The 12,077-nt window shown below is 36.8% G+C and overlaps 1 protein-coding gene across 2 annotated transcripts in view; it reads right to left on the minus strand.

The window, feature by feature from the left end:
- The window catches only part of IL1RAP (interleukin 1 receptor accessory protein), a 144,415-nt gene that overhangs the window by 38,671 nt on the left and 93,667 nt on the right, over window positions 1-12,077 (minus strand). For both annotated transcript variants that reach the window (XM_070371819.1, XM_005897674.3), the window contains exons 3-4: window positions 10,846-11,131; window positions 4,774-4,960 (exon numbers count right to left, since the gene is read on the minus strand). In XM_070371819.1, coding sequence (XP_070227920.1) covers window positions 4,774-4,960; window positions 10,846-11,131 — 473 coding nt within the window. The remainder of the gene's footprint in view (window positions 1-4,773; window positions 4,961-10,845; window positions 11,132-12,077) is intronic.

The following is a 12,077-nucleotide window of genomic DNA, read 5'->3' on the forward strand; positions in this document are numbered from 1 at the left end:
ATTAGCTTTCATCCTTCTGCTAACAGGGAAGCAAATTTGCTGGAATTGATTAATGTGTCTTTTAAATACTATAGAGTTATTTGTATTACTAAAAGAGACAATTTCTACGATGTCAAAGTAAGGAATTCAGTTGGCAACAACAAAGAGGACTATTGTAGGAAGGCCGAGAAACCTTGGTGGATTCAGGGAGTGATTATTGAAAGTAGAAAGCAAAATAAACAAAAAAAAGTAGCAGCATTGCTACACAGAGATTGGAGAATGCAGTTACTAAGAGATTTGATTTTATTCCCAAAATGGAAGCACTCTTAGGAGTAAAGCTGTCAATCAATTACCAAAATGTAAAGAAATAAAAGGCAGTGTAACACACATCAATAGCAGCTTTTTTTCATAATCAGAGAATAGAAAAGATGGCTGGTTACTGGTTATCTTCTTTAGTCACCTGCACATTGTTGGGTATCTGCCATGGTCATGATTTTATAACCATGATTTTATTTCCTGGTCTCCTTTCCAGGCTTTCAGGTTTTATTCACCCCATGAACATTCCCTCCAGATTTGTATCTTAGCCCTTTTATCACTTTATTTTGTCTACTTAAGGGCTTCAACTATCACATAAATGCATCCAGTTGGTTCTCTACCTTCAGCTTTGAGTTCTTTTTTAATAAGCTTCAGACCCATACACATGTAGCCACTATTAGCCACTGCCATCTAGATGTCACACAGATAAGTCCAACTCATATGACAGGATCTAAATTCATTACTTGTCCCCCAAATCTGTTCCTCCTCTACTATTTCATATCTTGATTAATAGCACTGACATTCGTCTAATCAGGAAAGCCAGAGATCTGGGAATTATCGGAGATACAGAGATGGATATGGCACAATTTTGTCCTCAAGAAACAGTCAAACTCATAGAATGCCTATATGTAAACCTCTCTTTTTAAAACCAATAATAAATTCTCTTATAGAACTCATAATCCTACTTTTTGATAAGAACAGGAAGTCTTATTTATAAACTTTGTTGAATTAAACTGAAGTCCTTTGAAGCTATGCTGAGGAGGGCATATATTACATTCTTTACCATGTCCTCCCCAGACTGCCGACATATTGCATTGAATACAGCTGATGGTCAACAAGTAGCTGCTGAATATATGCATGAATAAGTGACTATAAAACAATAAAGGAAGCTAAAAGTAACACTGAAGTAGTCACAAATAAATAGCTATATACGGGTATGTGAGGGAAAATCATTTCAACTGGAAGGAATAGGGGACATTTTGTGAAGGTGTAGAATTTCATCTGTTCTAAAGGAGAAAAAGATGATGTTCCAGGCAGATGGATGTTCCAGGTGAGGAAAAAGAGGAGAAAATAATAGAATATGTATAAAAGTAAAACTTTTATTCAGACAATAAAGTATTCAAAAAATACAAAGAGTGAATAGGGTCTCATTAGAAATGAGAGACCTTTCTACAGATAAATAGATGAATATATTATTTTAAACTGGAAGATATACTTAATAGTGTAAAATTGTTAATGTAATCCTTTTAATCCTTTTTACCATGGAAAAGTACAATCATAGAGACAATATATAATGATCCCTTTACCTGCATCTAGTGTCAAAAGTACCAGTTTAAGCTATGTCTTGTTTCATCTATATTTACTCACTGCATCCCAATATTATTTCAAAACAGATCACAGACATTACACAATTTAATTCATAAATATTTCTGTGTGTACCTCTAAATGACAAGATCCCTTCTGCAAACATAACTACATTACCATTATCGTAATTTAAAAAGTAATTCATTGATGTCATCAACATACTGTCTGTGCTTATATTTCTTTCCCTGACTTTCTCCTAACTTGTTTTACAACTTTTTTTGAATAAATCATGATCCACTTAAGGAGCATACATTGCAATTGGTCGTTATGTATCTTAAATCAGTCTTCTCCACCTCCCCTTCCTTTCCTGTCTCCTTTTCTTGTATTGATTACAGAATGAAGCATATATGAAAAACACTCAAAACATATGTATGAGTTAATGAATTAGTATAAAGCAAATACTTTTATAACTCAGGTCCAGGAATAGAACATTGACAGTCAGTTTTGAAAGTGCTCACATACTCTATGTCAACCGGACCTTCTTTACTACCTCCGAAAGTAGCAACTATCTGTTTTTGGATAGTGAAATCACTCCTTGTTTTCATTTACAATTTTATTACTCATGTGTGTATCCTTAGATACTATAGTCTCAATCACTAAAGCATTTTAAATGTATTTTGTTTCTTTTAATCTATTCATTCTCACTCTATGCTTCTTTTTTATGGCAATTTATCTGTTGATGAACATAAAACATTTGGCCTATAGAGCTTCTCATTATTTAGATTTTGTTGACTGCAAACTCATGGTGCAAATCAATACATTCCTCTGTTCTCTATATTTCCTGAAAAATGACAGCAGGAGCCAAAGATTTTATCAGACTCAAATTTAACCCATTTGGCACATATACAGGTAATACTATATTCTTTCATTAAAAGGAATGTGGCTGTTTCCCTTCTTATGATAGTAGCACTCATTGATGTATAATGCTTAGATTTAGTAATTCATTGGGGTTTGCAAAGTGATTATATACTTTTATAAAAATATACTTCCCTGCATTATTTCATTACTCAGTGTACATTTCTTATAGAAAAAGCAGAATAAAATCTTGATTGTTTTTCCTGTTTATTTACCAGTTTTCAAGATAATGCTGTTATTTCCTATTAACATCCAAATGTAGCCACATTTTGAAATATCACTATAAATTTATGGATTTTAAACTTAATTCATAAGATGTAACCTGTTAATAGCCTTACTAAAGTTCAAATTATTCCATCCTTGGCCAATGAAAAACTCTTAAATTTGGCTCCCTAAGTCATTTCATTCATGACTTAAACAGAAACAGACACTAAATTTTCAACTAAGATTATAGAATTGCCTGTTTCTTCTTTTATTTTTTTCACCTTTTCCTCATATATATTTTTAAATTATTTTTATGCCTTCTTGATGAGTTCACTCTTTTATTATTCTAAAAAGTCTTCTTTATATCTCATAATATCACTCATCTTACAGTTTACATGATAGTGGTATATCCATTCTAACCTTTCTGTTTTTATTAATCATTTTTTGATAAAAAATTTTCTATCTTCCACTTTTTTTAATCTTCAGGTATTATTTATTGTGTTGATTTTCTGTTATGTTCCTTTTAGTTTAGCATTATTTTTGAAATTATCTTTTTCTAGGCTTTTATTGAGTTATATAATTTCTGGAATTTTTTATTCTTATTTGCTATTCTTTCTCATCTTTCATCACTTCTTAATGTCTTTTTGCCAATTTTTAAAACAAGTTACAAATATGTCCTTCTTGCATGCATTCATTTTCTATAGAAATGTTATTCTGCTTCTTATTTTTCTTTTTTCTTATAGCTTTGAATGGGATTTTACCTTGATTCTTCTTTTTGTAAAGACTTTTTTTATGTGGACAACGTTTAAAGTCTTTATTGAATTTGTTACAATATTGTTTCTGTTTTATGTTTTGATTTTTTGGACATGAGCCATGTGGGATCTTAGCTCTCCAACCAGGGATGGAACCTTTGCCTCTTGCTCTGGAAGGCAGTCTTAACCACTGAACTGCCAGAGCAGTTTCTTGATTATTTTTTTTGCTCATTATTATGTAAAACTAGTTTTTCCAGAGCTTTAGGATTTAGTTGAACTTTTCAACTTCACAGAGATCCTTCTTCAAAACTATGCTCTTGAGATTCCCTGATTCTGTTCTGCTCTTCCATTCTCAGCCAGTTCTCTTTCCATGCTCTACATTGCCCTGACCCTGTTCATTTTTATCTTTATTGTGATCAGCAGTTTTTCCTCAGTGTGAGGGGTTGTTTTACAGAGTTCTGAAGCACAAAAACTATTTCAATTCCTTCAGAATGTCTAGCTATAGGCTTTTCAGACCTACCCTCTATAGAGGGCAAAGCCCCTCCCAATGTCAACTGCTATTCTCAAATTCATCCACTGGCTCTTTTGGGATTCTTATGTTCTAGAGCTGACCAGATACCATATTATTTCCATTTCCATTTGCTTCCTTCTCTATAGACACTGAATCTATATGGGTCATATTAGTGATTATATCACTTGCTTTACTGAAAGTGATTCTTATGGATAACTTGTCATTGAGTTTTGTTTTAAATGTTGTTCAGGAGTTTGGGGATTTGGCTCAGGCAGACATTTGAAGAGATAAGAAAACTATGCTGCTGCCACAAATCCATCACTCAATACTTTCATTTTTGATTAAATAATTTCCTAAGGTTTCAGATGTCAAATAGATCACAGATCAAATGTGCCCACAAAGGAGGTTAACCATGAAAACACATACAAGTATTAAATACAGTACTGATTAACTAAAGAGTAGAAATTCACCAGAGGAATTTCTGGTGAAGCGTCTGACTTCACTCAGCAGTGAGTAGAAGTTGGCAATATTTCTCAAATTGTATTTCATAAGAAGTTAATAGAAATAAGATAGTTCTGGTAGCCCAGAGATTATAATTTAAGACATGATGAGTTGAGGTAAAGTCTCCACCACTTCCTTTAAAATGGTACAAAGTGAGGAAGCAGTAAAAGATTTGTGTAAAGTTATTAAAGAAGAAATTATGATGAGAAAAATCTCAGTTTCTATATTAATTCAATTTAACAAACAGTCATTATTGTTTTAGAGAGGGTAAATGATCTCTAGTTTGCTTACCATATACCAAGTGATGTTTGGTTTGATATTAGAAGGAAAAAATCCATCTATGTTTGGACAAGAGATCTTCTGAACACCATATTCTAAATACAGTTTATGCACTGGAAGTTTCATGGGAGAATTGAAGCAGTTATCTTTTTGAACCACTTCCAGAGGAAATGCAACTTTGCTGCAATAGGTGGTATTCCTGAAAAGAAAAATGTTCAGTGAATGGGCAGTTTCATTTGTTTTCATGCTGCAAACACACTGAAATGAGCAAAGTGTTTGTACTGAGACTTTGTACTGAGACTTTATATATCAAGTTCATGTAACAATTAAATGTGTTATGGAAGTATTTCCTAGAACAATTGACATAACAAAATAAAGACAGATACAATTAACTACTATTGATAAACTACTTACATTTTTAGATATACTCCTAAATACACATATGTGTGTGTGTATATGTATTTATGGGCTTCCCTTTGTGGCTCAGCTGGGAAGGAATCCACCTGTAACACTGGAGACCTGGGTTCCATCCCTGAATTGGGGAGATCTCCTGGAGAAGGGAAAGGCTACCCACTCCAGTGTTCTAGGCTAGAGAATTCCATGAACTGTGTAGTCCAAGGGGTCACAAAGAGTCGGACATGACTGAGCGCCTTTGACTTTCATATGATTTATATATACATACATATATATACACATATATATCTGTTGTTCAGTTGCTCAGTTGTGTCTGACTCTTTGTGACCCCCATGGGCTGCAGTACTCCAGGCTTGCCTGTCTTTCACCATCTCCCAGAGCTTGTTCAAACTCATGTCCATTGAGTCGGCGATGCCATCCAACCATCTTGTCCTCTGTCGTCCCCTTCTTCTCCTGCCTCCTGTCTTTCATGCTCACTTGTGTCCAACTCTGTGACCCCATGGATCACAGCTCACCAGGCTTCTTGGTCCGCAGGATTTTTCTAGGCAAGAATACAGGAGTGGGTTGCTCCCCCTCCTCCAGGGGATTTTTCCTGACCCAAGGATCAAACCTGCATCTCCTGTGTTTCCTGCATTAGCAGGTGGATTCTTTACCACTGAGTCACCTGGGATATAAAATGTTTAATTTTACCCTTAAAACACTCTTAATAACACTAGTCCTGGAAAGACAAAGGTAAGAATAGCATATTAACTCATGGTTGATAATGGTATAAACAAGTTCTGGAAAAGAAGTGTTTCCAAAAGTATTTTTAAAAGCCTTAACCTTTGCCGTAGTCACCCTATTTCTGAAGATGTTTTCACATGACAGAAGTAGGAAAGTGAGAATAGAGAGAGCACATGATCAAAAATGTCCATCTTTTGCTGTATCAGCAAGGAAGATATTGGAATCATTAGAAACACATATGAAAAGGAAGCCTGTAAAAAAACCATGGTACAACCATCCAAAGTTGTTGAACACACACACACACACACACACAAATCAAGCAAGAAGGGAAAAACTAACAAATGCATAAAATGTGTTAAGATGGCCGGGGAACTGTATTTATGTCTTTAATGTTTATATAAGTCATTTCATCTGCCTGGAGGGTTCTTCATCTCTCATCACCCTATCTTTCACTTGGAGGTTTATGTCACCCTATATTTAAATTGAGACTTTCAGACTCTCAGCATGTTGGACAATTCCTTGGTTGAATTTATCACATGGCATAGCCATATGTGTTTTCTTTTATTTCTTGCATCTAGCACAATACCTAATTTTTTAGTTGGCACTAAATAAATATTTGTTAGCTACATGGGATAGATGTAAAATTGTGTTACATATAGGAAAACAATGAAAAGAACATAGATAATAACAATAAGTGGTTTTTTTTAGGGTTATATGTAAATAGGTCATTAATTGTTCACCCTCTTTTGTGATTTCTCTCAATATTTAAAACATCTTATATACTCAGTAACTCATGAACTAAGACTAAATCCAAGAAGGCGTGGGAGAATTTATTACCCTCCCCAAGATGGGAGGAAAGAGCATTTAAAGATGACTTAAGAAGAGATGGCAAGAATACACAGAAGACCTGTACAAAAAAGATCTTCACGACCCAGATAATCATGATGGTGTGATCAATGACCTAGAGCCAGAAATCCTGGAATGTGAAGTCAAGTGGGCCTTAGAAAGCATCACTACGAACAAAGCTAGTGGAGGTGATGGAATTCCAGTTGAGCTGTTCCAAATCCTGAATGATGATGCTGTGAAAGTGCTGCACTCAATATGCCAGCAAATTTGGAAAACTCAGCAGTGGCCACAGGACTGGAAAAGGTCAGTTTTCATTCCAATCCCAAAGAAAGGCAATGCCAAAGAATGCTCAAACTACCGCACAATTGCACTCATCTCACACGCTAGTAAAGTAATGCTCAAAATTCTCCAAGCCAGGCTTCAGCAGTATGTGAACCGTGAACTTCCTGATGTTCAAGCTGGTTTTAGAAAAGGCAGAGGAACCAGAGATCAAATTGCCAACATCTGCTGGATCATCAAAAAAGCAAGAGAGTTCCAGAAAAACATCTATTTTTGCTTTATTGACTATGCCAAAGCCTTTGACTGTATGGATCACAATAAACTGTGGAAAATTCTTCAAGAGATGGGAATACCAGACCACCTGACCTGCCTCTTGAGAAATTTGTATGCAGGTCAGGAAGCAACAGTTAGAACTGGACATGGAATAACAGACTGGTTCCAAATAGGAAAAGGAGTATGTCAAGGCTGTATATTGTCACCCTGTTTATTTAACATATGCAGAGTACATCATGAGAAACGCTGGACTGGAAGAAACACAAGCTGGAATCAAGATTGCTGGGAGAAATATCAATAACCTCAGATATGCAGATGATACCACCCTTATGGCAGAAAGTGAAGAGGAACTAAAAAGCCTCTTGATGAAAGTGAAGGTGGAGAGTGAAAAAGTTGGCTTAAAGCTCAACATTCAGAAAACGAAGATCATGGCATCCGGTCCCACCACTTCATGGGAAATAGATGGGGAAACAGTGGAAACAGTGTCAGACTTTATTTTTCTGGGCTCCAAAATCACTACAGATGGTGACTGCAGCCATGAAATTAAAAGATGCTTACTCCTTGGAAGGAAAGTTATGACCAACCTAGATAGCATATTCAGGAGCGGAGACATTACTTTGCAAACAAAGGTCCGGCTAGTCAAGGCTATGGTTTTTCCTATGGTCATGTATGGATGTGAGACTTGGACTGTGAAGGAGGCTGAGCACCAAAGAATTGGTGCTTTTGAACTGTGGTGTTGGAGAAGACTCCTGAGAGTCCCTTGGACTGCAAGGAGATCCAAGCAGTCCATTCTGAAGGAGATCAGCCCTGGGATTTCTATGGAAGGAATGATGCTAAAGCTCATTCAGCAGTATGTGAACTGCTGAAGGAATGATGCTCAAACTCCAGTACTTTGGCCACTTCATGCAAAGAGTTGACTTATTGGAAAAGACTCTGATGCTGGGAGGGATTGGGGGCAGGAGGAGAAGGGGACGACAGAGGATGAGATGGCATCACTGACTCGATGGATGTGAGTCTGAGTGAACTACAGGAGTTGGTGATGGACAGGGAGGCCTGGCGTGCTGCGATTCACGGGGTCGCAAAGAGTTGGACACGACTGAGTGACTGATCTGATATGATCTGATTTATGACAATGGTAATAAGGTGGAAAGAATGAGTGGCAAGCATGATCTTTGCCTATAAATAACAAAAGGTCTTCCAAGAAGATAAAGTGTTCCATAGGTGGATATTACAGAAGGTAAACTTCAGCTTAATAAGGTACATTTTCTGACTATAAAAATAAAGAGATGAACAATGGTTAGACTAACTTTTCCATCTTCATAAGTCAAATATGAATGTTATCTTAATAGAGGTATTGAAGCAAGAATACAAACAGTAAAATCCTAGAGGATGAACCTGAGCTTTATGGTGTTAATGACATCAATCCTATGATTTCACATGGTTCAGCTTAAGGTCATTCTCAGTTTAAGAAGTGCCACAGGATTATAGGAGGCTTCTGATGCCTCCACCAGAGAAGTTCAATTCAAATTTTCTCTAAAGATGTAGAAGACAGGCAGAAGGTGAATTGAAGAGATGGCAGTCTGGAAACTGATAACAGTAAAGATATACTCAGACCTTGAGGATCATAAGCCCTGCTCCTATAATGAAAAGAAGGCTGAAAATGTTTGAGAGAGAGCTCTAGAGAAGTAGTAGGTTGGTAAGGAAAAAGAAATAGAGGTACTGAAACACTAGAATGCATAGCAGAGACAAAGGTCAACCAGAAAGCTACTGACAACCTGTTCCCAGGTATTTGCTGAGGTCCATGTATGGAATGTTACTAGATTATTAATTGTCAAAGATAATAAGGGGCTCAAAGAACATTTAGGCCAACTTTCTCATTTTGTGGGTATAGATACCAAAGCTGTGTTAGAACATAAACAATGGACACATGAGCTCCTTGGAAGTGTAAACCCAGTCTAGAGTTCAATCTAATAAAATGAAATAGAAGGGGTGAAAGCCTCAATGGACTTAAGAGGTAACAAGAGACTTTCAAGGTCACATTGATTAATATGTGGGCTTTTTTTGTGATAAAGAAGTGCTTTTTCACTAAATCACAGCACTGGCTAAATTTATCAAAATATAATTATAGTTCTCCACCAGAGAACAGTTAATGTCCATGAGAGACAACATTCAAAAGATGTGGGATTACCTATTCTTCTGTTATTGTTATGTCATCCAGCTCTACTATTATCGGCTAGGTTGTGTCCTCCACTCCAAATTCATATGTTGAAGTTGAGTACTTCAGAATGAGACTGTATTTGGAGATAGGTCTTGAAATTAAGTCAAAGCAAGTTGATATGGGTGGACCCTAATCCAATAAAACTGATGCTCTTACAAGAAGAGAGGACTGGGACACAGAAGACATGGGGGGAAAAGATGCTAAGACCTGAGGATAAGATGTTCCTGTACAAGCCAAACAGCGATGGATGAAACAACCATGCTGGCACGTTGATCTGGGAATTCCAGCTTCTAGAACAATAAGAAATCATATTTCCATTGTTTAAGCCACCAATCTGCAGTATTTTGTAATGGAAGCCTAGAAAAACAAATATATTTATTAAATGGTAGGAAACAATGTTTTAAAATACTCCCATAACCTAGATGGGAGTTTAAAAAACAAAGTAAAGCCTGAAAGCTAAAAGGGGACCTCAGGGAGTCAAAGAACTAAGCCTTAAAATGGTAAGTCTTCAGAGGAACCTCAGTTTTTTCAAGATTTTTTTTCAGAGCAAAAACAATATTAATCTGTTGTAAAAGAAAAATTGGTATACTATGAAGTAAAATGCTGACTCTACATGAACCTTCAGAAGAAAAAAACGTGGGTTTGTAATAAAATTTGCAGTAATGGTAGAATGCTTTGGATTATATTCTTAGATTCCCAGAGATCTGGTGTTCATTTGCTTTATATGGAAATTTTAGTGAAAAGTTTGAAAAGCATTGTTTTAAGTGCATTTGATGCTTCTCAAATATTCTTTCATCTATATGGCATGCTGAGGCTTTTGCTCAGTTGTGTCTGATTCTTTGTGACCCCATGGACTATATAGTCCATGGCATTCGTCAGGTCAGAATACTGGAGTGGGTAGCTGTTCCCTTCTCTAGGGGATCTTCCCAACCCAGGGATCGAACCCAGGTCTCCCTCATTGCAGGTGGATTCTTTCCCAGCTGAGCCACCAAAGAAGCCCTTATTCTGTTCTAGGCACTTAAAAAACTGCCAAGAATAACAGACATGAACAGGTTCTACTGCCAGCCCTGTTCACATATGAATAAACCTCCATCTCTAGACAACTCTGATGTATGTCTGGTTTGAAAAGGAACCACCAATGGAGAATGTTCTCAGAAGCTCAACCTTTCTCTCTGTACATCTCTTTCAGCTAATCTCAGCTAAGCCAATGAGGTGAAGAGTAACTCTTTCTGGATAAATGCTTCCTTCTTCTCCTCCCCAGCTTCACATCATTTGGATAAGGGTTCAGGAACAGAAGCAAAAAGGGAAAGACACCACAAGCGTCAGCCTACCTTAACATGCAGGTATAGTTTCCCGTGTCATTGAGAAGCGTGGGCCGGAACCAGAGCACGTCTTTCTCCTTACTAATGCGGTTCTCAGGGAGGCGGAAGTTAATTGGCTCCTCCAGGTCCCGGTCCTGCCTGGTCCAATACCAGATGAGAGTAAGGCCTGCTGAATGGGCTGTGCTGTAGTTATATTTCAAGAAGTGTTCAAAGAGTGGGCACTTGATACGAGCTGGTTCATCTTCATACACTTGGATCTGCCTCATGGTATCTAGTCCCCAGTCATCGCAGCGTTCTGGAATAATCAAAAAGAAAGAAAAGGCAGCTGAATCATCTCACCTCCAAAGAACATACCTTCTCCTTAAGATACCCCCAACCTTTTTCAGGACTCTCTTCTCTGGTCATATTAATTAGCCTCTTTCTAACAAATGCTTATAATAGACAGTTGTGCTGTAAGGAAATGACTTCCTCTCATTCTTTCATCATCTTTTGACTATCTCTTGGATAACAGTGTGATCTGATAGTTTGATCCTGTTGAATCCAACAAGGTATGAGGGAGAATCTCACCTGGACAAGAAATCATGTATTCTTTCACTCCTCTGGGGACAAAGGCAATTCTAAGGATAAGATCTTAACTGAAAAGAGAAGCCCCCTAGTTCTCCTCTGGTCTCCGAATTTGGGGGCTAAATCGTCACTGTCCAATAGCAGTAAAATGCCTGCCACATATTTAAGTAAAACGCCTGCCACATCATTTTAGATGTCTCGATTGCCACATTAAAGAAATAAAAAGAAGCAGGCACAATTAATTTTTATATTTTATTAAACTTGATACATCTAAAACATCACAAATATTAATATTTTATACTTACATTCTTTTTTATAATCAATCTTAAAAATTCAATATACTTTACACTTGTTGCACATATCTGACCGACTACAATACACAGGAAAGGTTTCTAGTAAGAGAGAGATACATAGGGTAGAGCTTAGGCACCCTGCTGGTAGCTAGACCCTACAGAAGCAGAACTGTCAGACCTTTTCACAGCTGATCAAAGATGTAAGAGCAGGGCCAGCTTGCATCAACTGAGTTGAACTTATCTTACTAGAACTGCCCAGACAACTTACAGACTCATGAGCAATAATACATGAGTGATAAATTAAAAGAGGTTTGTGATCATTTGTTAGGCAACATCTTGGGGGTAACAGATAGCTAATAAAACAACTAACAGTGACTAATGTTG

The sequence above is a fragment of the Bos mutus genome, chromosome 1 (assembly GCF_027580195.1).
Source record: "Bos mutus isolate GX-2022 chromosome 1, NWIPB_WYAK_1.1, whole genome shotgun sequence".
In the NCBI taxonomy this organism is placed as follows: Eukaryota; Metazoa; Chordata; class Mammalia; order Artiodactyla; family Bovidae; genus Bos; species Bos mutus.